The sequence below is a fragment of the Eutrigla gurnardus genome (genome assembly GCF_963514095.1).
Source record: "Eutrigla gurnardus genome assembly, chromosome: 17".
Lineage (NCBI taxonomy): Eukaryota > Metazoa > Chordata > Actinopteri > Perciformes > Triglidae > Eutrigla > Eutrigla gurnardus.
The window spans coordinates 13,168,797-13,195,354 of record NC_139928.1 but is presented as its reverse complement, the minus strand read 5'-3'; the positions used below and the strand labels follow the sequence as shown (position 1 = coordinate 13,195,354).

The 26,558-nt window shown below is 44.3% G+C and overlaps 4 protein-coding genes across 4 annotated transcripts in view; 1 reads left to right on the top strand and 3 right to left on the bottom strand.

The window, feature by feature from the left end:
- The window catches only part of dtnbp1b (dystrobrevin binding protein 1b), a 199,837-nt gene extending 178,790 nt beyond the window's left edge, over positions 1 to 21,047 (bottom strand). Inside the window, exon 1 of the mRNA XM_084031570.1 lies at positions 21,044 to 21,047. The gene's annotated coding sequence lies outside the window, so the exon portion shown is untranslated. The remainder of the gene's footprint in view (positions 1 to 21,043) is intronic.
- Positions 1,425 to 2,990, bottom strand: fabp4a (fatty acid binding protein 4a). The gene is made up of 4 exons (XM_084032142.1): positions 2,848 to 2,990; positions 2,540 to 2,712; positions 2,348 to 2,449; positions 1,425 to 1,729 (listed from the first exon to the last, which is right to left on the bottom strand). The coding sequence occupies exons 1-4, from the start codon at positions 2,918 to 2,920 to the stop codon at positions 1,676 to 1,678; spliced, it is 402 nt and encodes a 133-aa protein (XP_083888268.1). The 5' UTR covers positions 2,921 to 2,990; the 3' UTR covers positions 1,425 to 1,675.
- On the bottom strand, positions 3,943 to 7,444 carry mrpl53 (mitochondrial ribosomal protein L53). Its single transcript, XM_084033104.1, has 3 exons — positions 7,330 to 7,444; positions 5,255 to 5,367; positions 3,943 to 4,610 (listed from the first exon to the last, which is right to left on the bottom strand). Exons 1-3 carry the CDS (start codon positions 7,422 to 7,424, stop codon positions 4,492 to 4,494), a joined length of 327 nt encoding a protein of 108 aa, XP_083889230.1. The 5' UTR covers positions 7,425 to 7,444; the 3' UTR covers positions 3,943 to 4,491.
- Positions 9,952 to 26,558, top strand: part of pag1 (phosphoprotein membrane anchor with glycosphingolipid microdomains 1) — a 38,092-nt gene continuing 21,485 nt past the window's right edge. The window contains exon 1 of the mRNA XM_084031554.1: positions 9,952 to 10,204. The gene's annotated coding sequence lies outside the window, so the exon portion shown is untranslated. The remainder of the gene's footprint in view (positions 10,205 to 26,558) is intronic.

The following is a 26,558-nucleotide window of genomic DNA, read 5'->3' as shown; positions in this document are numbered from 1 at the left end:
TAAGTCAATCCGTAGCAGATGTGATCTTTTCTCTCCGACTGTGAGAAAGTGATGAAGCTTTTAGAGCACTTTTACAATATGCAGACGCCAATACTCAGTATTCTGAACCTGCAGGTAAAAGCAATGGCGTCATACGGGTGGAAAATAATATTCACATTGACGTAGATCACATGCAAGAGGATTCATGATCCTGCAAACAGGAAGGATGGTCTTTTTATTATTTTCTGTTTCTGTCTTTTCCCACAGATCTCATTTCTGTATGTCCAACAAAGACAAAAAAGCATGTTTGGAGACTTTATGGCATACTTTATTTTGAAGAGCAGACAATCTTATTTGGGTAAATACATCATATGAGCACAATATACTATAAAAATGCCAATGCTAGAATATGTTCATGTTATTGAAGAAGAGACAATGCACATTAATTAACATGAGTGCAGCATGTAAGAGCCATACAGGGTCATTTTCATCTGCAATCGCAGCCTGTGTGTGTATAAAGTGTATGAAGGATGTTGCTGGAATGGAAGTTCTTGTTTTTTTTCTTTATAGAGACCTGGCTGGTTTAAAAAATGTCTCTTAAGCTGCAAAGGGAAATGTCTTTGAGGCGTTAAAAACCAAGCCAAAGACATCCTAATACAACTCTACACTGGTGACCTTTCGCTAGCCTTGGATGTTCTCATCCACTTGGCATCTCCCCAACGTTTGAACACTTCCTCGATACTGCCGTACCATTGTCCAAAGCAGAAGGGGACGAAAAGTACTGACCCATATCTCCACCTGGTTCCACCATTAGGTCTAATCAGTGCTATCGTCTCCCTTTTCCTGTCATGGGAAAGTGAGCATTGGCTCTGGAACAAACCCCCCCACCCCTCCTCCCCCTCCTCCCTACATACAGAAACACACCAGCAGCCAAATGGTGGGGATGACCCACGGTGTGTTTTAGTTTCTCCATGCACAGCTGCTAATACATGTGCAACGGGAAATGTTTGACCTCGCAAAAAAAGGACGATGGAGTACATTTCCTCGCCGACCTCTCCGCATGAACTTCTCAATTCTTCTAAAAAGGAGTTCACATTCCTAAAGGGGTCCCTGCCAACACACATCGTATATCATCAGGATGGCCGACTTCTACTTCTTTGACCTTTAAAATGGGGAATATGTTTTGATCTTTCTCCTTTGAGAATATTAAGGAAGGAGCCAAAGTAGCTGGAAAAAATGAGTGCATGTGGAAGAGTTGCAGTATTCCCCGAGCATGGGAATAAACCATTACAGTCAGGAAATCAGCTTGTCAGATTAGCCGGCGTGTTCCCAGTAGGAGTGCAGCATTCCCCAGCATGCCCTAATGATGAGAAGGCTGTCAAGAATGTCATAATTGACGCCATCCAGATAAAACGTAACACCCAATGAACTCACGGAGACGCCACTTTGACAAATGTTTCCATCGGTTTTTATTCAAATCATCACAACAATTCCAAATGAAACCAAATGTTGTCATGTTGGAGAACAGCTAGGCACAGAAATTTGATGTTTTCTTCTTCTTCTTTTTTTTTTTGGCAACACAGTGAAGATAAAGAATAAGGAGGAGCAGTACACGCTTTTACTTTGGTTTGGTATTACGCTCATTGAACTGAGCCTGTCATCTAGCAGTGCATCAAGCGGAGCCCAAGGGACGCCATCACGCCTCCTTTACGTACGTCCTCACCGCGATCACCTCTCCCATTATGCATTTCTGTGGGGGAGAGAGACAGATCAGGCACCGTTGCAAAAAAAATAAATCCTTGCATCCGTTTTGACCAAAAATATATGTTTCCACAGTTTCTTACAGTGTATTCCTAATGGAGTGTTCACAAAAGTGACTTTTATCTTTAATTTAATGTGTTGTGATACAGAAAAACTACACTATTCGTAGTCCATAACTGCTGTTTTCATATTTATATTCTTTACATTTATATATTTAGATTTGTTTTGTTTTTTCTAGCTGCTCCTAACAAAGTGTTGTTGAACCTGCAATGACAATAAAGATCTATCTATCTATTGGAGACTATGCTGTCTTTACTGTATTTAATTGCAATGGTTTTTTTCCAATATAGTTTGCTCTTATTCCCTCAAGTGGAATGTGGGCACAATGGTGATGGGCATAACTGGTAGTGACAATATCACATTTGCATTATTGAAACAGCTGGTAAAATATACTACAAATACACGTTACAAAAAAAAAAATAAAAAATAAAAATAAAATACAAGCACTTCTACACGACTAACACAAACTAATTTAAGGCATTTAAAAGTTACAGAGTAACAAGTTACCTGGTGGAATTTTCCAGAAGAAGAAACATTAAATCCTTACCGCTATCAATTTCCCATCTTCAATCTCCCTCTCGATATTCGTCTCTTTGCCGTCCCAGCTCTGTTTCTGCACCATCTTGCCGTTCTCCAGGGTCACCACGGTCTGTGGGGGGACAACACAGACAACAAGCCGTCAGAACCTCGGACCCCGGACCCCCTCGGACTCCCTCGGACCCCGGACTGACTGACTAACCCTGGTCTTCCTGTCGTCTGCGGTCGTCTCGTCGAACGGCTCGTTCAGCTTGAACTTGATCTCGGTGGTCTTGAAGGTGCTCTGAGACTTCAGGCATACAACCCCGTTCTCCACGGTCACTATCAGGTTGGGCTTGGTCCGGTTTCCCACCTGCCGGGTCGCGAAGCCCACACCTGCACAGCGGGGACGGGAGGAGGGGAGGGGGGGTATAATTAAATATACAACTACCACATTTACTTGACATAAGAGTTCCCCTTCAGCAACCTGTAATTTAGAGTCACAATGAAACCACCAGCTGAGCCTCCTACCGATAGCTTTCATGTAATCATCAAAGTTCTCGCTGGAAATCATCTTCCACGTCCCGATGAACTTCTCGACCATCTTTGCGGTTTCCGATGAGATATCCTCGACGACCTGCGACCAGCGGAGCGACCCTTGGGCTTCACTTGTCCTCCACTGTGGGAACGCACTGGTTTTTAAAGGGCCAGCCCGGCATCAAGCGACGCGGCGGGAACCAATCAGAGCCCGCGACGTCACACAAACAAGCGTGGAATTCCCGCCTCCCTTCTTGCTGCTTAGCCTGTGTGACTAAATGGGCTTTTTTTGCTCATGTTTTATTTGATTTTATTCATTCTGCCGGGTGTTCTTGTTTCATATTCTAAAGGTAAATGTGCATCTGTGGCCGTGTGGTGAAATCCCAACATGGCGTCATTTTAACGAAGTTAGAAAAACAGTTGTTTTGTTAGCATGCAAAAACAACATATCCCATGAGCCTGAAGCCAGTGGCTGGCTGTCAGGAACTCATGGGAGGTGTAGTGGGGGAATGCTAACCATTATTTAGCTTAAATTCCCTCATGAATGCTTACTAATGACTTTATTAAAGGTTATTAAATCATTTACTAACGCTTCATGGATCAATTATAAGCCAGTAAACACGTGGTTCGGCTAGATTGACCATATCCGTTGCATCTGCAGAATTTATGATTGAAACCCTTTATTTTCTGATGATTTGATAATACACAGGAATGTTGCAGACATGACAGTTAGAAAAGAAACCTGTTATGATTTAATAATGGACTAGTTATATTCATGGTTGTATTATACACGCTACTGGGATACACTTCCAACCTGTTCTTATTATTGGCTCATCTATAATGTGTTAATACATTACTTAGCTCACTAATTACTCATTAGTTACAACGTCTAACAGATTTTACAGGAACGTGCTTCAGCTCGTCAGAGAAATGATGAAAACACATTTCCTACATGAAAAACCATGAATGTAATAATAATCCATCCGTGGAGAAAATCCATTAAGTTACAGCTACTAATGGGATAGAGAGTAGCTCATGGAGGGGACAGGATTTCAGTTATCTGTGCCTGGGTGAAAGGTTTTTTTTCCCCCTTTCACTGGGGCTGCATCTAAAACTGTGCCAAATTACATTTAAGCCTGCTGTGTCAAAGGTTGGAGCTTGCATAACGTTCTCTCAAACGCTGGAATGATCTCTTTTATCAGGAAAACGCCACATTATGCAAGGACACACCATGACCCTGTACTGATCACAGCACTTTTTTTTTTTTTTTAGCAGTTAAAGCACTTGATGTCTTTAATACAGAGAAGAAGAAAAAAAAAAGCATAGCGAATGGTGAAACTAGTTCCCCATTAAGAGGGTGCAGTATTTTTTTTCCAATTTGACGCCTAAGCTCAGCAAAGAACATCTGCTAGGATTCAATCCTTCGACCGAGGAGGAGTTTGGATGGCGAGACACGAGAGGAAGAGGAGTGGCCGACTCTGTATCGCGCTTTTCCAGATGATGTCACATCACAAACAATGGCTTCAGGGAATCAAAGGTCAATCCACACCAGAACCACCACATTTAAATGACGCTCTTTAATAATAAACATACAATATACACAGCTAAATACAGATATATTTAACACGAGGACAACCGTTATTTCTTTGCTGCGACTTTCCCCTGCGGGTCCTTGGCGGTGCACAGCGACTGAAATGCACTCAGCATCTCGCCGCTGGTCAACTTTGCTCCCTTCAGCACCAGCTGATCTCCGTCTACTGCAGGAGAGAAAGACACAATGAGATGACTCATAACGACCGATTGTCCTTGTTTCGGTTGTAAAAAAAAAAAAAAAAGAAGGTGAAACGTTAATGTGAGTAACACACAATGGGCAACATCCGTAGAATGTCCTGCTGACCTGTGGCAGACATTTCTACTTCTGCAGAGTTCTTGACTCACTGTGTGTTGAGTGATGCGTTGCAGTCACAACATCAGCATGACATTTCAGTCCTGAGTTGTTTATGAGGTACTGAATGTACTCTGCATGCCATCAAGTTACGTCATCTATAACCTCTCAACATTATCGACACCTCGAGGGACTTTAACTTACTTTTTTGTTGATACATCTGTCTCTCACAGACAAGTGTCCTTGTTAAATATTTACTTTAATAGCATCCGTTTGATGTTTTACAGATTCAAAATCCTCTCTTTCATAATTCCCTTACTGTATAAAAATGAAAAACTCTAGACTTGTTCACAAACCAGAGTAAACAACACAAATTACTCCACAGGGATAAAAAATATAAAAAAGACTGCAGGACCGTTTATGACCTTAAAAATCTTCCGTGGTTTAAAAATAACGCCAGGAATCTGAACTGGGAATTAAAAATAAACTGTGTCTGCTCCCACCATTTGAACTTACTATACGTGATATCCACAATGGGTTCAGACTTGTCGTGTTTCACCATCGGTATCACCTCACAGTTCATGTTGGTGGCTCTGGCCTTCTCTGAACACACCGAGGCCAGAAACTCTCTGTGGGGCGAGAGGAGCACAGTGCAGGATGATCACATTACAGCAGATACGTGGAAAATAAAGTGCATTCATTAAAGCACGGTACTTCAGTACAATTTGGAGGTTCTTGTATTTACTTGAATATTCCCATTTTCAGCTAATGTGTCAACTTGAAATATTTTTACAATGTCGGTATTGCTACATTTACTTAACCTACCTATGTGAATATATAAGGCTATAGGGCTTACATTATGTATGACATTATCACCAATACTAACATATGTGAATAATGGTCCTTAATGCCCCATAAACGAACCAACACAGATGTTTCCACTCATCTGGTGACTGTGTGGACGTGTGCAGGCTGTGCTTGACATCTGTCTGACCCTCTGATGTATTTAGTTGCGCCACATGGGGAGAAGGGTGGGAGACGTTACACCTGCATTACTCCTGTTGGTTGGTGACGTTTGGTTATCTGGTCTAACCCCAGCATAGCTCAGGGCCATGGTTTACACGAGCAGTCTAACGAGCCAGGGTTCACATAGGTGTAACGTATTTCATTAATTACGGGGCTGTTCATTTAGGTTGGCCAGGGCCAGCTGGTTCTGTGTTTGCTGGCTGACAGTAGTGGCTTAAAATGTTTCATCAAGTACTGCGTTTACCCTGCTATGACACGTAGAAATGGCTGCTGTGAAAAGGTCTTATTAGCCAGTTTATTAGCGAGAATATGTAAAGTATCTAAAAATTTTTTTTTAAATTTCAGACCAAGTTTAGACTAAATTTCAGACAAATCGTGTCAAACATGTTGTTGGCAGAAGCCCATTTACGCCACTGTCAGAAATAAAAGAGAAACCCATTCCTTGACTCAATCAGCCGACACATAAATGTATATAATTCATAAGTAATGCCTGAAAAGTTGGAACATTACAGCTCACAAACATCTTGCTAGCACTTTCCCACCTTGGGTACTTTAACAAGATTCAAAATTTCTAAATTTAATGTCATACTGTTAACCATATATATTGACTTAGCATCTCAAAATAATGAGATGTTGATGTCAGAATAACAAGAAACTTTCCAAAAAATATTGACTTAGTATCTCAAAATATTGACTTAGTATGTCACAAATATTGACGTAGTATCTCAAAATATTGATTTGTTATCTCATAATGACTTAGTATCTCATAATAATGATTTAGTATCTCAAAATATTGATTAATTATCTCATAATAATGACTTAGTATCTCATAATAATGACTTAGTATCTCAATAATGACTTAGCATCTCATAATAATGACTTAGCATCTCATAATAATGACTTAGTATCTCATAATAATGACTTAGCATCTCATAATAATGACTTAGTATCTCATAATAATGACTTAGTATCTCAAAATATTTATTAATTATCTCATAATAATGACTTAGTATCTCATAATAATGACTTAGTATCTCAATAATGACTTAGCATCTCATAATAATGACTTAGTATCTCAATATATTGATTTATTATCTCAATATAATGATTTATTATCTCATAATAATGACTTAGCATCTCAATAACGACTTAGCATCTCATAAAAATGACTTAGCTTCTCAAAATAATGATGTAGCATCTCATAATAATGACTTAGCATCTCATAATAAAATAACTTGGCATAAAATAACGTTGCAGTAATGGGCTTCCTTGTGTAGGTCAGTACCTGAACATGTAAGCATATGCATATTAGAGGTACTGTAGGAAGGGAAATCCTTATGTCATGGGTTGCGTTGTTAGTTTGTCGAACTCTTCACAAGCACAATCATCACAAATGGACAACTACGAGTTGTTAGGTGACGTAAATAAACACCCTAAAGACGGAACTAGCTCACTGGTCTGGTCGCTGACGGTCGCCTCATCGTTAAATCACGGCTTTCATCCTGTCGAGTCACACAGAAACGACTCACCGACACAACGAAACATTGAACACGCACTCCTCTTACCGTGTGGACCGGACGTTGGACTCGAACGGACAAAACTGAACCGTTATTCTTTTCACAGCCTTTAACACCACGGCCGCTTTACTGGGAGCCGCCATGTTTTCTGCTGTGACCTCTAACCTCGGCAGCGAGAGCTCGGCGCTAGTCACGCGGGCCACTAGAGGGCGCCAGAGGATAAATCAATTACCAGACTAGGGGAAATGGATGAGTATGGTACACAAAGCTCTCTCTAATACGGATATAAAGTGGATTTTATCTGAGCTTGCACACCACATACGTGTGATTATATCGTTTCTATGTATATGCTTGTTCATTAGTGTAATTGTTAATACTCTGCTACTTGTTTTTTTTCTGTGATTTATATTTGAAACTCCACCTCTTCCTTACAATCCTTCAAAAACCTTGACAACATTTTGATTTGCATCTTGTTGTTGCTCTATGACAGTTGGTGCATAAATGTGTGTGAGGTGAGGCGTGAAAGTTATGGGTTGTTAAGCTGCACAGCTTATGTTTAAATGCATTTCCAATAGAGGCTCCAGAGAAGGTGTTTTCAGTGCTGAGGCCTGGTGTTTTGGTCACTGTGTATCAGATGACTATTGGGGATTCTGCAGTTGTCGACTACATTTCTGCTCTCTTCTATAATGTCAGGTGTCCTCTAAAGCATGCGGTAATATTAATAACGTCACTTGTTGTAATATTCACAGCCTTTATATAGTTTATCAGTATGTAAACTGCACCATTTGTTCACAATGACATGACAAAGCTTATTAGCAACCTCACGGGGAAACCGACTATGGCACCTTCCTGTGAATCTGACAAACGATGTCACAGAGGAGAATTATGTTAGGAGGGGACGAGCGAGGGGGTCTGTCACTGCACTAAGTCAATAAGGGAGGTGCCGCTCTCCAAATAGACAATCAAACAGACACATCTCGTAATCAAATAGACAGGGAGGATGGGACACAGTCTCCAGCTACTGCTTCCTGCACTCAGTGGATGAAAAAAAAAGGTCAAACGCCTGTCAGAGTAAAGAAACATGTCAGAAATGGAAACGCGTTTAAATTTGTCCTGCATTAGCACTTAAGTCAAATTTAATTATGGCATGGATTGCTGCTGTGAAATGAGTGTGTGTGTGTGTGTGTGTGTGAGAGAGAGAGAGAGATGGGGGAGTTTGCTGCATGATATCAAAGCCTTGTAATTTTTTCGAAGGGGAAGTTGAATCATCTGTTTTGATCTCTTGGCCGCATGAATATTAATAACTTTAAGGTTTTTTTTTTTTTTTCTCAATAAACTGATAATAAAGTTTCTGTGGTTTGATCATTTTTACTTGTTTTGCCTCCGGAAAAGAGAGAAAAAAACCATTGCCACACACTACAAGAAAAAGACCTCCTTTGCATTTGTACTTCCTACATCTCTGTTGGGAATAGCTGCCGTGTCTTATAGCCACCCCGTGTTCTGGGTGTGTATGTGTAGAGCAAACGTGTTATTCTCAGCCCATCAGCCCACCCCAGCTTGTACAATCCACCCTCAAGTCTCTTTCCTGAGCGGCCGACAGTCCGACGCAGCCTGTGACAGTTCGACAGTGGAGGCACGGGGCACTAAATTTAGACTTACGGCTCCTGCGAGGCAGAAGCATTTCCTATGCACTCCCCACACCCAACCACACACGCAGATACTTATGAAGTAGTTGTACTGTAAGTCCGGCAATACGAAAGTGGGGGAGAGAGCGCTCAGAAACAATGAATGCTCCAGGGGATGTTTGACCTCAAAGAAAAGAGGTATTGTGTTGGTGCAGGATTTCATTTATCACATTCTCTGCCTGAGCACAATAATAACATATATGACACGTCCTCCTCGTGGTTAAATATAGTGAGCAAGGAAGTAGCACTTTATTATTCAAGTTTCTATCTATATTCAGGTTCTGTCTCCCTGAGGAACTACTAGGGTGTCCTCAGGAGTGTGAAGAATACATGACTCATAAATCATAGAAGCATTACCAGTGAAAACAAAAATATATTTCTAATATCTCTTCTGTTTCAACCTTCTAGCTTTTGAGCATAAGAAAAGCTTCTTTTTTTTTACTTTTTAATTGTGATGGTTAGTTTATAGCACACGAAAAACATTTGTTTCAACATACTTGATAGTCAAGTTCATTCTATTTACATCCTGTAGCCCCAAATCAAAAATCATATCAGTCTCAAGAGTGAGATAGAGAGGGTGAGAGAGAGAGAGAGAGAGAGAGAGAGAGAGAGAGAGAGAGAGAGAGAGAGAGAGATCCCATATTTACTTGGAGAAAAACACAATTGTGAGATGATAGTAGCACACACACACACACTACGGCTTATATTATATATATATATATATATTTGTATTTAATTATTTGTATTTAATTATCTAAATTATTCTGTTATCTCTTATTATTTGCATTTTTATTATAATTATTATTTTTTAAATTCATTATTTTAAGTTGTTCAAAAAAGTGTCTTACAGCAGCACCTCTACCAATGTCAGCTTAGTACTTGTGGACTACACTTCCCATGAAGCCTCGCGCCGCGGCAGCAGCACTCGGCGGCAGCACTCCTCCTCCTCCTCCTCCTCCCAGCAGCGTCCTGCTGCCTGGCGGAGCTCAGAGCGGGGCAGACCGAAATGAGCAGCTCCGTGTGTCTCACGTCCAGAAATGTGCACACAGCAGGGTGAAGGAAGAGTCGCATCGCCGTCTGCGTGTCTCCTCCCCGGGCAACAACATCACTAGTCCCGCGTCTTTGATGTCGCACCGGAAGCTTTAGACGAAAGGATACACGCGCACCAAACAAAAACCAGCCCACTTTGTGTTCAAACAGCCGCTGAATGCAGATCCTCGGATAGCCCTCTCCCTCCGGTAAGCGCTGCTTTCATACCGTCACGCCTCCGTGTAAAAGTTGCTCTGTGTTCTTGCGGCTGTTTATTTTTTTGTGTCACTGCCGCAACTGGGATGCGAGTGCGCGTGCGGGCGCGCGCGCGTGTGTGTGTTGTGGAGGGACGCATCGGGGAAAGTTCGCTGACAGAGCCCGCTCTGTGGTTGTGACTGCGGCAGACTCAGCGCTGAGCTCGGGGGACCAAGTGTGAGTCCGGCTGGAACCGGGACTTGTTGCCTTCCACCAAGAACTCCTCGCGGGTCCTGTTCCCGTTAAACGGCGCGGGGCCGCTCGCGCTCCCGGTGACGCTTCAGTATTCGGGGAGCAGCTGTGCCTCCTCTGTCTTCTAAATTTGGTCTGCTTTAAAATCGGCTTGCAGCTTGAAAAAAAATCCACAAATCTGCTGCTTAATGTTTTAATATGTCTTTTGTTAATGCAACATCACTGTCTAACCTTGATGCTGCCACATTTCTATAACCACAATTTACATTCATCATGTGATATGATGTTCAGGGACTTACATCACAGGTAGTGCAGTATTATGAGAACATGGGCTGTATTGACAGGACACTAGTTCCGGGTTGGCACGTCTCCCTCACCACATTAGTGGGTTAATAGTGGGTAACTTGTGGGTTTGTTGTTTCTGAGATGCAAATGAACTTCCTTCTTCTTGCCTGGTTTCATATATATATGTGTGTGTGTGTGTGTGTGTGTGTGTGTGTATGCTGCTAAGCCCCCTGGATACCATACGACGTGCATTGTCCTTATTGACACTGACAAGAACATTGCCTCTCCTTCCTTATAGAGCTTGCATGCACGCACCACCAAACTCACAGTGTGTGTGTGTGTGTGTGTGTGTGTGTGTGTGTTGTGTGCTTGTAGAATACACACTATTCTACAAGCATCTTTCTCCGAAACTGTACATCAGACTATCCTCCTCTGCTCAGCTGCCGAATAAATAAACACCCTTTTTCACACTCTGTCAGTTCTGGCCGGGTTCTCTCTTCAACCCCCACCCATCTCCCTCATACATAGACATACACACACACACACACACACACACAGAGCCAAATGTCGCCAGTAGAAAGCCCCCCCCCCTGCACTCTGCGTTGATGTGTCAGTTGTTGCGTTTTTCAGGCCTCCTGCCCTCCAGCAGACTGGCTTTCTCGGCGAACACAATATGCACTTTGTTTCAGCTTCCCTTTGCTTTCGCTGCACTTCCCCGTGTTAAAACGCTAAACATTAATGAACGGCAGGCGCTGGCAGCAGTCCTGTTACTAATGCCAAATCTGTAACCGTGCCCAAAAAATGAGCGTGGAGTTCGTCAAACAACAGTCTGTGTTTGAGTCCGGCATGGAAGCAAAATGAAGAAAATAAATCCCCCCCCCCCCCCCCTAAATGCCCACCCTGTTTTCTTACACACACACACACATTTCAGAGAGACAAAGCTTGATGTCTATACGACCAAATCTCTGACCTCAAATGTAAGAGGACGACCCGCTTTGTGACAGTTTTAACCTCGGAGTATTCATAGCGTGCTGCTAATGCCGGCATTTGGACGGAGACGGTGGCCGGGTATGTGCAGCTGCTGCACGTAAGAAGGGGGATGAGCGATGAGCAAAAGGAGGAGTTTGACCAAACTGCACCGGTTCAAGTCTGTTCACACAGGCCTTAATTGAAAGGATCGCACTCAAGCTGTCCAAACATTTTCCCCTTCAGGCCTGAATGGGGGGCGTTTGGGTGTTTTCTCACAGCTCGGGCTCTTGATGACATGTTTTCTTCATCTGTTCTTTTCTCTAATTGTGATGTGTGTTTGTTAAAGTCACCTGTTGCTAGGTTGCTAGGGACGTATCTTTATGCTAAGCTAATAACCGTCTCCTGCAGCTTTACATTGAACAGACGGATATTAGAGTGGTTTCAATCTAAGTGCATTTTAGGTGCTTTTTTCTCTCGATGTAGGGTTTTGAGTCATAGCAACTTTGGAGAAAGTCATTTGCATGAGGAGGCTGAACAGCTGCCTGTAACCCTGCACTTGTTTAAACGGGTCCTGGTGTATCCGGAACTGATGGAGAACACAGTGATGCTGCATCGCCGGTCCCGAGGATAATCACACTGCTGCCAACGTAGAGTTTCATCATAGGCTGTCAAGACGTCGTTAGGCAGACTGCACGCATTTCACACTCACTTAGGCTTTAACAAGCAATAACCCCAACCCCGTCATTGGCGGGCAAAAACAGTGGAGCCTTTGGCTCGGCACCCCAAGTTTTTGCAATTACCTCGCACTCCCTGTTTGACACCCCCTGTCCATCCGAGACGCGCTCCCATGGGAATCCGGCGGAAGATTGAGTCTGGGGGAGGAGTTAGACTGTCAAGCAGGATTCTGGATAGAAAATGGGGAAAAAACACCATTATGTGCTGTTGAGTTCCTGCTGCGCTCGCCCCCGATGACATTTAAACAGAATTGAATTTGGAAGTCTTTCATGTAGCCTCACCTGACTCAGCTCAAAGGTGTGTTTAAGCTGCGTGGGGGTTTTCGCCTCGCGTGTGGGGTTTTTGGAGAAAGAGGAAATGCTCACGCAGGCCGTTCAGCCGTCAACAAGCAGAGGATGCTTACGGTCTGGCGTGCGTTTCGGTCTGAACTTTGCATGTATGCGCAGCTTATTCAGCTTATCTGAAATAGTTTTCTCCGTTCCCACTCCTGCATGAAAGCCAGCTTTTTTTAACGTTAATGCTGCAATGAGTCTGTGATTAATATTTCTGTGCGATTTAAGCATTTAATCGTCTTTAATGTGATTTGGCATCATTTGGAGTCAGCCCTGTCATTTACTGTGACTGCATGGAGCGATGCCCATTCATCCACTATCTTTAATGCTTTTTTTTGGGCTATATGAGCTCTTTTATTTTGGAAAGCACAAGAAGGATCTGCTGGGGGAGAATTAGTCATTAACTTTGCAGCCAGATCAGGGGGCGGTCTCGGAGAATGTCTCGTCTCATCTGCCTGATAGAGATTAGAGGGTTCAGTCAGTGAGCGGAGTGGGGAATGAAAGCCATTAGATGAAGGGTACGACGGATGAGGGGAATAAAACATGACACAGCAGTTCTGCTAATAAAAAAGGGGGGTATTGATCTCCAGCGCATCAGCTGGGTTATCGCTGGTGCCTCGTCTCCTCGAACCCTCGCAGGATTGATTTCACATTTGTTCCGTGCGGCGTAAAGGGCACTTGTTAGGCTTTTTTTTAAAATCTCATTTGTGGCAGTTATTAGAGCACCCAGTGTCTCTTCCTCTGACGGGACTCAAGTAAACAATATTCAAAGGATGCACTTGAAATCTGCTGCGTACTCTTTTTTTTCCTTCCCACCTCGGTAAGATCAGGAAATGCTCCCAGCGGCTTATTCATAGCAGAGGGACTCCTCATGTTCCACTGAGCTAAGATGTTAAATATTACACTTGTTAATGAATGATAGATTGAATCTTTGAACCGTGGTTATCTCCGTGGTAACAGTTTATCATCCAGTGGGGGAATTTATAGAGGAGATGAACTTATACGGCTTCGTCACTCCGAGGTTATTGAGTGCACATTATTATTATGAATGTTTGACTTTGATTACTTCTCTATTCGCCGCCTGTGACCACGGTACGGAAAAAAGTGATACGGCTTTAAGAACAGAAGATTATTTCAACCGTGTGTGTGTGTGTGTGTGTGTGTGTGTGTGTGTGTGACTAAGTGTGTATTTAGAAATGTTTCGCTTACAGAGGCAACACCTTTGAGACAAGAAACAGCTGACATCATTATGTAAGCATCTGGGCTCAGGAATGCCAAAATGTTAACGCCAGACTTGTTTGTCTTGACGTACAGTTTTTGTTTTTAAATCCTGCCTGATCCTGCCTGGATACTCACCAGCCAAAACAAACACACACTCACTCACTCACTCACACACACACACACACACACACACACACACACACACACACACACACACACCAGGCGACCTTTAGGCCTGATTTTTGTCACCTGTCACCTGTCAGTACACCTACAGCGACTTAAATGCTCCCGATTACAAGATGGCGAGTCGTAGTGTGGGAGGTGCAGCGATGTGGTGGCTTCGTGTCGCGTTGGCTGTGTGACAGAGGGAGTGAGAGAGTTAGAAAGCGAGAGGTGTGAGAGAGAGAGAGAGAGAGAGAGAGAGTGGCGTGTTCAGTGCAAGTAAACACTGCGGATGCGATTAACTGAGATTGCCTCAGGGAAGCTCTAATGGGAAATCAGTCTCTCTCCCCAGGAATTGTGGGTAACCCAGGTTGTTATGTATTCACACCCTGATGTTAGAATCTACATAGAGAGAGAGAGGGGAGGGGGGGGGGGGTTGTGGCGTTGGAAGTGACTTGCATTCTGGTACACCGTCATTACCTTCAGATGTAGAAATCAAAACTCCATTCAGAGTTTGTTCATGAAGAATCATCTCGACTTAAGCGAGCGAGTCATTCTTCAGTCGGGATCGTTTCGTCAAACTACTATTTCCAAGGTTGAGAATGAAAGTCAGAGCTTAAATTGATATCTTTTATTTTCTTTCTTGCAGAAAGTTACACGAGGAGATTGATGCCACACACACACACACACACACACACTAAACATGAAGCTACAGCCAGGAGACAATTAGCTTAGCATAGCATAAAGACTGGAGAACGGGGGAGGAGGAGGAGCCAGTTTACCCAAGCTTATTTCACATTTACACTCATCATGAGTGACTTGAAGAAGCTGTCTATCTCGTTATCAAGGTAACGAAGAAAACAAATAGAGCCTTTTACATATATTTATTCAAATTCTACTGATTCCAGGTCTGTTAGACTCTCTTGCTGAACTGCCAATTCTCTGGTATCGTGGGCAGCTATCTGCTGTTATTGCTGCCTCCTGTTCTTAAGTCAAATGGAGTGATGCCAAGGTCCGGGAGGATGGGGGGCGCCTAGCAACATCCTCTCTGTGACTCAAGCTTTATCGGAAGTATGGTTCTGATCATTGCCGGACACGGTGCACCTTCAGATGGTAAATGTTGCCGTGCATGTGTCACGTATTGGACGAATTTACGGCGGCAAAATGATCCCCAGCATGCAGAGCGTGTGGTGGGGTGAGCTGAGGTGATGGACAGTGGACATGGGCGAGTGAACTGTCCCTTCTCCTTGGTATAAAGTGCTGCTGATGCAGCAGACCTGCACACACACACACACACACACACACACACACACACACACACACACACACACACACACTGCAGGGATGCTATAATGTCACCCAAAGGGAGGATCCTCATCTCACACTCTGCTGGCTGAAGCACTGCAGGGACTGCACAGAACACACACACAGACACACAGACAGACACACGCACACACACACACACACACACACACACACACACACACACACACACACACACACACACACACACACACACATACACACACACACACAGTCTTATTTCTATTCTGTGCAGCATTCCCCTGTTTTGTTTCTCTTTGTCTGTGTAAGATCTGTGTTTTTCTTCTGTCTACCTCCATGTCAGACTCAACTATGTGCATGTACAAGCAAGCCTTTGTCCCGGTTTGCGTCCCTCTCTGTGTTTTTCTCTCCGGGCATCTTAGCCTACAAAAACAAAATTGTCAAAACGAGCGAGAAATGATTTCTTCTTGTACATTTTTTTGTTGTTTTTGTTATCGCAGTGTGAGAACTAGCCCTATACTGTAAGGCAGTGTTCTGTCAACATGAATACGGTCATCATGTGTTTATGCGGTCAGGTGTTTGACATCATGTGTTTGGAGAGAAATAGAATATCTGTTCTTGCGCAGTTTATAACCGGAGCTCAATGGGGGTCATTGGGGACGCGATGACAAAAGACAAAGAGATGATTGTTGGTTGGCTTTCTGACGCCTCTGTGTGTGTGTGTGTGTGTGTGTGTGTGTGTGTGTGTGTGTTTTGCATTTGCTTAACATGCATGCAGTGAAATGTGTGATTGGACACAACTTATGGCCAGCGGGCACGCTCACGTATCAGGTGATATTTGGTTGTCTGCTCTGTGCAGATGAAGTATGGGACGGCCATCATTTTGGCTTCCATCCATCACTAAGGACCTCAGGCTGTTTCAGACCATCTAACGCCTTCTCACTCTATCTGTTTCATTCCCCCCCTCCCCCCCCAACCTTATTTGTCTCTTTGGCCCTGTTCTTCTGTTTATTCTCTCCTCCTTTTCCTTCACCCTCCTCCCACCTCCCTTTCTCCATTCTCCACCTCTCACCCCTCTTCATCATACATTCCTATCCTCCTCCTCCTCCTCTTTAGCAGTCCACCACCAAGTCTCACTTGTTCACATTTCCCCCTCCTATTTGTCTCCTTTCGATTCCTCTTTCTAGATCACTCCGTCTCCTCCACTCCTTCCTCTTAACATTCTCTCACTTTCTTTCTATTGCATCCTTGCCACTGGCGTTCATCTTGAGCAGAGGCAGTCGGGTACACACACACACACACACACACACACACACACACACACACACACACACACACACACACACACACACACACACAGACACACACACACACACACGAGACAGTCTGTCCTGCGTACAATTAAAGCGTACCTCCCTCTTCCCTTTTCCCCAGCAGGCTCATAATAGGAAATGCCCCCGTTATCTTAACGGGCACCGGCGTATTAATATAAGCTGCTAGACAAACAAGGTGCGGGTACGTGCTCTGCTATGTGTGCACTCTGATAAAAAATGCAATAGTACGGGGAAGAAAGTACTCGACCAGTCTTTACAATCTGTTTTTTTTGCACTCACTCATCATAGTGCTGGTGGTGAGAGGAGGGAGCAGGTGAAACAAGTTCTGGTTGATTAGAGTTCGGAGTAGAAGCCAACTCACTCTGTCATAAATACATGATTGCATCAGTATTTCTTTCAGTTATATTCCAAGGTTGTATCTCCGAGGCCAAGCTAACACCTTCAAATCACAATGTGTTCATATGAATTTAATGATATAGGAGAAAGAAAAGCATCGATCTGGAACCAGATAATAGTTAATTCATTGCCATTAGATACATTTATTCATCTATTAATTGAGTAATTGGTTCAGCACTAAAAGCGTGGTCGTAGCTGCTGAACGACTGTAGCTGGCAGGTTAGCTGCTAACATGTGAGCTAGGTGGGAACATGCCAGGCACAGAGGCTCCACAACTTTCTTTTGTTACGCGGCCGCTGACTGGATTTGTAAGACAAAATCTCTGAGCTTAACATCGTTAGCGAGCTCATTGGCTAACTGGACAATAAATAATAACTTACGATGCTTTTGTCGTTGAGCGATAACGACTGCAGGAAGTGATCAGTTTGGATTTCTCGGCTCAGAGAGTCTGATCGTTTGAGGCTATTATCTGGCTGCTACGGAGGAAATGAGCATCTAGTTTTACACATTTCTCTCCGGAGAGGAGCCTTAAGCTTGATTGCGAATGACTGTTTACTACAGGGACAGTATTTGTTAATGGATGTTTGGGCAATATGTCACCAGAGAGCGTGATGTGTGTGTGTGTGTGTGTGTGTGTGTGTGTGCGTGTGGATGAGACAGTCTGAATGCAACAATTTGCCACATGAGAATTGTAAGAAAGCCTGAGCAGGATGCAATTACGGCCACTAGGATTGTTTGCACGTGTTAGGTTACATTGGAACTATCATCCAGGGGATTTATTCTCCCGTCTCCTTCTGTTCCTGTGAATGGGCTGGTTGTCTGCTGGCACTATCCAGGACGAGACAATGGCAATGTCGATATATATACACGCAACGGAGAAACCGAGCTACGAAGAGAGAGTGACATGCCGAGAGTTAGACAGAGAGAGTTCTGAATGAGTGAGTAAATAGAATTGGGGGAAAAGATGTTTGAGCCAAGTGGAAGAACAAAGAGTCGATTGTTGGGTTAAGTTCGGGGCCTTTCTGTTGCCGGACAGTTGCTCCATGATGTTTTTCTTAGATTCCTTCATGAAAAGTTTCCCTCCATGCTGCCCAAGAATATAATGGGACACTTATTGAATGAGCTATGTTGGAATGTGTCCGTGTAAACAAAATGTGACCTAACGATTGCTGTGATTTGACTTTTTCATATAAAGGGACAGAACATCAAGGTTATCAAGTTATAAAAAAAGATATTTGGGGCTATGAAAAATCCATTGATCCTTCTATTTGGTAATAATGCAGTTATGAATTTTGGGAAGCAATAATAATCGGAATAATCATACACCTGAAGGCAAATCGTGAATGGCAATTATTTTGGCCAGGATAATCATGATATGCTGTGCAGTGGGCAGACTTTGACTCAGACCTGTGGGTTGCTCGTTGATTAATCAGGAATCCTTTTTCATAATCGATTTATTGTTTAAGTCACATTGAAGTAGAAAAACTTCTCAAAGCGATCCTGGTTCCAGCCTCTGAAAAGTGAGGATTGGCTGCTTCTCTTTCTTGGTTGGACATTTGATGGCGTCCATTGTCATCAGAGGTCATGTGCTGCAGTTGAACCCTGACTCCTGTAAACACGCTTAGCTTTGTCAAATGTGTATCTTTGATTTTTAATCTTTTTTTCCCCCTTCTCTTTAACAGCGCTCAGCGAGGCTGTGAAGCGTGCACACTTGTCCCAGGGATTAGCGTGTTTGGAAAAAAATGCCGACAAAGCTTAAACGCTCAAGTTGCGTTGCGGAAGCGGCACCTTTTCTTCAGAAAGCAGGAGTGGAAGTTTTGACAAGAGGAAGAAAGATAGAGAGAGAGGGGAGGGGGGGGGATGAAAGTGGTTTACCATCTAGTGCCAGAGAGGGAGAGATGGACCTCTTTAAAAGGGAGAAATGTGAGCTTGAAAAACGGAGAGACCGCCACAGCGGGGTGCTCAGCTGAGCTGCGGTGAACAGCTACATGAAAAGGGGTTTGAACCGGAGCCTTTAACTGGAGCCGGGGCCCCTGAGCTTTTAACGAATGCTGGGGGACCGGGGAGAGGAAATGATGGGTGGAGAGAAAAGTTAAAGAAAACGGGGGATTAGAAGATGAAAAGAAGGAGCAAAGGACACGAGAAGAGGTGAGCGAAGTGGAAAATAGGAGAGGAGATGAGAAGGAAGTGGAAGCCTATAGTTTTGACAGTTTAGCGTGGGACGCATGGGATGGATGAGTAATTCATAGCGCAGGGCTTCCGCTCACCAGGACACTTTTCTTTTACCGTCGACTGCAAACATTCTTTGTAGGCAAGACGTGAAGCAGGAATTCAAACATGAAGTCATCCTGAGAGAATGTGGAGGGGATAACAGTTGGACTTTTATTGAAAGGCTCTACTTAAGGTGGAGGTTTGGATGCGACGCATTCAGGAACAAATCCAGAGGAATGTGAGGATGGAGCGGAGGACGGGGAGAGAAAACGGGGACCAGGAATTTGGGAAAATGAGGAATCTTTTGTGTCTTGAAAACGATTGGATAAAAAGCCCTAAAAGTTGGTTACTTGCAGGTTATTTTCTTAAATCATACATTTGGCTTAAACATGTCATGGAATAATAGATGCTATATTCAAATAGTTTGTTTTATCAAGCAATCAGATTAATTTACTGCTGGGCAACTCATTGATTAATCAACTAACACCCTGCACTAGAAGATTTTCATGGCTCACTGGGACCATAAAGGTGATTAATATGAGCTGATCACAGATTCCTGCTTCTCTTTTTACTGTGTGCTTTGCTGCCGCATTCTTGCTCTGATTTGAATAAATGTTTAGAGTATTATCCTCTGTCAGTTTGTCAGGGAGGTTGAAAAATGGTCCGACCGAGCCCTGTCTTTATCTCACAATAAATAGAAACCATTCAGCCCTTCCCGGTCGTGTTTGATTAAAGAAGGCGGTGGCGGTACCGGAGCAGGAGAGAGGCAGGCCGGGGGAATTCCAACAGCATGCTTCCCGCTGTATTATTTGTCAGTTCTCTCTTCTCCCATCCGCATACAAGCACCTTTCGCCTCCCCTTGTAATGATGCACACATACACACCGAGTCATGGCAATAAACACACACACACACACGGTCGTAAAGCGGTAAATTAAAAGCCTGACTCGTAGCAACAAATGAGACTGGGGGATTAGCTTCTTCTCAACCGTGTTATGGTGGTTATTTTTAGGCTACTCTCAACCACACAATGCCTCATAAAAAAAAAGGGTTGGGTTTGGCTTCTGAATACAGATCTCTGCCTCTGTGACTACTAAGTGTTGCTTTTTTAGCAATTTAACAAAAGGGGGGGGGGGGGGGGGGGTAATTAAAGTAAATGTGGGTTTCCATCTCTCTGCCTTTCTCAGTTTTACACACACTTCCCCTTCTTTCCCTCCAACATACAAATGTACTTAAAAAAAAGAACCCTGCTTTTTGCACGTACACACAGAAGCCGGCGTTGGCCCTCAGCCCTCGCAGCAACTAATCACTCCGACAGCGTTGCCATGCCCTCTCATTAAGCATGCTGTACGCTGAAAGCAACACGGCTAATGACTCTGCATTGCCTGTTACACACACAATGCTCACCGGCTTAATAGCTAAGTTAAGAAACCCAAAGGAGATGTGTTTGGGGGGGGGGAGTCCTGGAGAATGTGTGATTTCTCCAGATATTGAAACTAGCAACAGCTGCCAGCAAATGAATGTGGATGAGTCCTGTTGCTTTTCTGCATTCTATCAGCGAACAGAAGCCATGCAGAGATTGTAACATAAAGCCCCCCCACCTCCCGGCGGCGCGTCTCCCAAAAATACCGTCACCGTTCCAGAAACTTCACATCCTATTCGCTCTGATGTCGGCGCTTTTTTTTTTTCTCCCCGCGCGTGTTTCCGCGCTGTCATCCTGCATCCCCTGATTGGCTGGAAGTTAAAGCATATACACCCTGCTCATCTATTCTAGCAGACTTGGCCCGCTTTTCACTTCACCAACGAGCGCACGCAGATTCAGTCAACAAGAATTTGCAGGGGATGCGGATCAAAGCGTTGTTGAATGTGAGCACGAATCCCCCTCCGCGGATATCGGGGTGTTGTTCAGAAAAAAACACGGGACAGAAGGGCGTCTCTGCTTTTGCTGCACCTCTCTATCTTGTTGGCCCTCAACAGGCGTTCTGATTCGTTAGCTGGTGATGAATTGCATGGATAGTGTACCGCCATCGATTTCTCTTTCCTCAATGCGAGCTAGCATATTGACTTGTCTCGGTAACTCAATCACTCGGGTAATGGCACAGAGGAAAGGGTGTGTGCATGCATGCGCCTCATGAATATCGTGTCAACGTGTTTTCATGCATGCACAAGTGTTTTTATGCCCGTCTCAGTATGCGTGCACATCTGAAAGCTCTGCATTATCGGCCTCTTGGAAACAATCAAACGGATAAGCACTGAGTTCTTCTTCTGTCTTCGTCAAGGCGCTTGTCGCCCCGGGTTACAAGGGTTGCTAGGGGATGGATGGACGGACTGGCATCGCCACAGTGCCAGCTAGGCATGTGGGTCCTCCGTATCCTGATTTTCTGCTCTATTTTGCTCCTGATCCTCCCCCTCATGTTGTACCTGGAGAAGTACCTTCAGGGACTAAACACAGGCTTATACTATAAAAGTATAAAAACCAAACGATATGGGGATTAGGAAGAAAAAAATGTGTGTGCTTGTGAATATTTGTCTGTTAAATAAAACTGCATAAACGGGGTGTGTTCTGTCCTCGCAGACGGGAAGCAGCACGCTACGTTTCATCTTTCCCCCGCAGTCCAAACAAACACAGCGATTTGTATTCTGTCACAGAAAGTAGATTGTAGTTTGTTTTCAATTATCCCGTCGTCACGGTGATGAATGCGCGCGCTTGTGCACATTGATTAAATCCTTTTAATAGGCGGTGTCATTTATTATTACTATTGCATAAATAATTATGATCGCCCATTGAGATGGATGTTGTTTTAAGATATGTTGCGGTTGTAGAGTGTGTGTGTGTGTTTGGGTGTGGGTGTTGGTGTGGGTGTGAGACAGAGAGAGAGAAAGGAAAGTAGTGGAGGTTTGAGGCGCCAACAGAGAGGATATGTCTGGCAGCTGTGTCATTTTACAGAGTAAAGGATTGTGGGAGTATTACAACAAATGAGCGGGAGGACCCCTGTGTGTGTGTGTGTGTGTGTGTGTGTGTGTGTGTGTGTGTGTGTGTGTGTGTGTGTGTGTGTGTGTGTGTGTGTGTGTGTGTGTGTGTGTGTGTGTGTGTGTGTGTGTACGCCGTATCGCTCAGTTCCTGCCAGTAACTCGCTCCTGTGGCATTCACAGCAGCTGGCACCGTTTTAGTCACAGTCTACCTGTGACTTCCTGTAAATGCACACTTTAAAAAAAGTCACACCTAAAAAATGCAGGGCAACGTCTTCAGTTAACTCCTATTTGTCATATTTCTGTGTGTGGATGAGAACGATGAGAGCCATTCCTCAGCCCAGCTCTGTAAAGAAGGGTGACAGCAGGTTTCATAGATGATTTCCTTTACGTAAACCTGCCAGATATTGTTCTCTTAAACCGCAGCGACACAATGGAGTGAAAGCATGCGAAGGATTATTTAAACGCTTTACTGTAGTAGATACTCTAACCCTCACAAGCGTCCCTTCTGCCGTCTACCATCCCTGTGAGATTTGAACATGATTGCAGCATGCCAGGTGTTGCATTAACAAACACCCCAGATAATCGATGTGTAACGCGTGTTGTCTTTGTGCGGATGTGTCATCCCTCCCTCACTCCTACGCCACACTTCAAGGTTGTTTTGAATCCGGTGAAGCGTCCCTGAGTGTCTCCGAGGGCGCCGTTATGCGTTGTCATTTTTACAGCCTATTATCGGGACGCGCTGCGACAAGACCCGGGGAGCGTGTCCGACCCCCCGAACATGGGGGGGAGATGTTAAAAAAGCATGATGAATCTGTTGTGTCACTCTGCCACGCCCACCAACAGCACCTGCTGTAACGGGCAGACGGGGCGGAGAGGATCGTCACAGGCTACAACAACTCCATTACTTATTCATCGACTTTTTAGGGTGAATAATTTAGGGTGAAACATAATGACAGATGTTCACCGTAAGTCATCACAGCCAAAAGCGATGCCTTACAATAGCACTGTCACTGACTAGTCACTGATGGTTCCTCCGTCGGTGGACTCATCCAGGGGTTTCTGCACCGTCAGCGTTGCCTCTCCACGGGTCAAAGCACTAATGAACACCGCGTGTGCTGCAGCTTTGAGTCCAGGTTACAACACGTGTCACATATCACACATCCGGTCCTCGCTGTTGCTCTTAGTATTACAGAAATGGTATGACGCTCCAGGTTCAGGCTCCGCAGCTCATTATTGAATCATCATATGGCTCATCGGCTTGACGCGTCCATCAAATATTCATGAGAATAGACTTTGAGGTGAATAAGAAGCGCCTCGGTGTTCAATTTGGACGGCACGTGTGTCAGAGCTCAAGATCTCAAATCAATGACTTTCTATTACGAGAGTTTTTTACTTCCCAAAGGTGTTGAGACTCTCCTAAGGGGCTGAATTGAGTCTCCCAGCAGCTTGTGGTGCTTCAGCAGTCAATTCATGTCTTCTTCTACTTCACTTCCACTCTATCTCTTTCATTTCCTGTAGAAATCTTCGAGGATAAGGTGGGGCTATTTTGGAGTAACTCCAAACATCCGTTACATCTTTCTTTTCCTTGACGGATCTGCTCATGAAAGGACCGTCAGCTTGACACTTTTTATTTTATCTGTGCATTCGGGGCGTGAGGCCCAAACAGTGAAATATAAGGCCATCATAAAGTGTGTTGTGTCATCATATCATATGTTCTCTCTCATTTTAATAAAGTTAGGGGGTAAATGAGGGAAGTGATACTTTACATACAGTAGTCAAGAAAGGTTGCTAAGAATAATGAAATGAACCTTCTAGTCAAAGAAGTATTTCTTCTTTCTCTTTACATTTACTTTTATTTTAGATTCCTTGGAAAGTCGCTTATATTTTCACTTTTAATTCACTGCTCAATGATTTCTTCTTTTTCTACCTTTCCCTGCTGGCTATAACAAAAACAGTGGCTTTTATGTTTCCTCAGATGTATTTGTTCCCCTCACCCATGACGGTTTTTCAAAACGTCAGTGTCTTCATGGCTAATTTTTGCCAACAGGACTTGAAAGCCGAATTGAACACGGTTTGTTCTCCCTGCTAAAGAGAGAATCTCCAAATTCAAACAATGGGAACTACCCTCTTTCAAAGTCGGACCACTTCAAACCCCCGAGGGGGCCCGCCGCTGCTGAAGTTGTGGCTAGTTTTACCGCAGCGTCATGGGGTGCAACCAGCTGTTTATTAGCGGCCTGTCACCAGAACAATAGCTGCGGCGGCCGCATGCAGGCGGAAGGCTAACCCTACAAAGCTACGACACAAGGCTAATGACATGACAAGGCCCGGGGAACAGCCAAAACACAGGAAATTTGCTGCTGTTTGCTTTTGCCTGTCTAGACTTGCTCCTACTAATTAAGTGCAAAGAGCCCCCTTGTGGATTCTTGCTCTCGAAGGAACGAGCTTTTTAAGGTTCTGCTGCTTCTTATTCTTTGTGCAACTTGTGAAACGAGGCGGCGTTTGACCCATTTGTGGCCCCCAGGACTCTGTGCCGCCGCGTTAGCCATACAGTAATCCCCCAGCGACCCAGAAAGTAATTTCCACAGCAGCTGGTTATGTGGGCCATAATAACACGACAATGGTGTCGTATGGCTGAGAAAGTGTTAAAGACAGCAGGGCTTTGGCAACTTAGTGTACATGAGTAAAACACACCGTGTAAAACCCGACCAACACACTAACACAAAGTGGAGCTCTCCTACAAGTGGTCCTTTAAGAGCAGCTGCAGTGCATCTTGGGTACGGGAACTGCCAGTAAATGATTTGTCTGAGCACACACACACACACTCACTCACACACACACACACACACACACACACACACACACACACACACACACACACACACACACACACACACACACACACACACACTCAGCATCGTATAAATTGTAAAAAAAAATCTGTGTGTGACCCAGAGGGCTTTATTAACAAGAGGGTTGATGTCACTTATCCGAGCCATGCATAGGATTAGAATGAAGTATTGCGTGTGTGTGTGTGTGTGTGTGTGTGTGTGTGTGTGTGTGTGTGTGTGTGTGTGTGTGTGTGTGTGTGTGTGTGTGTGTGTGTGTGTGTGTGTGTGTGAGCCGTATTACTGAGGTGAGGGATAATAAGAATAATGCAGTCTGACTTTTTCATTAAACCTCAGTAAACCTGGTTTAGCTTTAAACGCTAATGTCTCCAGTGCGGCCGACTGCAGCGGCGTCTTCCAACCCGTAATTCTGTAAGATTGTGTACGCGGGACGTTTCCGACAGATTTCCCAGCATGCAGCTGCATTCCTGTCGCCTCTCACGGGGCTTCTTGGAGGACGGCGCAAGGACAGAGGGGGGTAAACCGGGAGGACAATCCCAACAAACTGCACTGTTCTCTGGGGCATCGTTTTCCAGATGAGGCCGTCGTCTCACGGCCTCTGAAACGGCACTCTGAATGTGTGTGTGTGTGTGTGTGTGATTTCTGTGTGTGTGGGTGGGCTGTTTACATTCCACTGATTCCTCACGGGAATCTGACTCTCTATGCTCTGTCCCCGAGCTTATTTGACTGGGTAGTTACGTGTGTGTGTGTGTGTGTGTTTATGATATTTTTAGACTTCTCACTGGAATACAATTGGCAACTGTCCTCGCACCAAAGCTAACCCCAACGTCCCGCCCCCTCAATCACAAACAAACACATCCTGATGGACTCTTTAACCTTGAGAGGACTCATGTAGGAGTTGAAAGTGGAAAACGGAGTGCTCGTGTGTACGGTATGCACCTAAATGCATCAGCCCTGAGCTCTGTTTGTGTACTAAAAGTGTCGTGTTGTGTGCAATTTTCCAAACTCCGGCCCTCCGATGGACATTTCTAGGAAATCTTATGAAACAAAAATGTGTCACAGGAAGTGAGGGGGGGATTGCAGATGTCATTTTTGTGCCCAAAGCAGCTTAGTGGCAAAATCTGCAATCTCTTCACTGGCTCAGTTCACACTGTCATGGCTCCTGACTCGGTCAGCTGATGCTCAACTGGTTGCTTATCCCCCCCTTAATCTTCGGAAGCAACAATCACGCAATCGAGTCATGCTGGGGTTCGTGCTGTTATTGTCGTTTTTGTGTTTTGTTGTAAACGGCAGAGAGAGACTGGAAGGACAGCTGATAGAGAGCGTGACTTGGTTTAAAGAGGTGGTTGGCTTCCACTCAGCCTCTATTT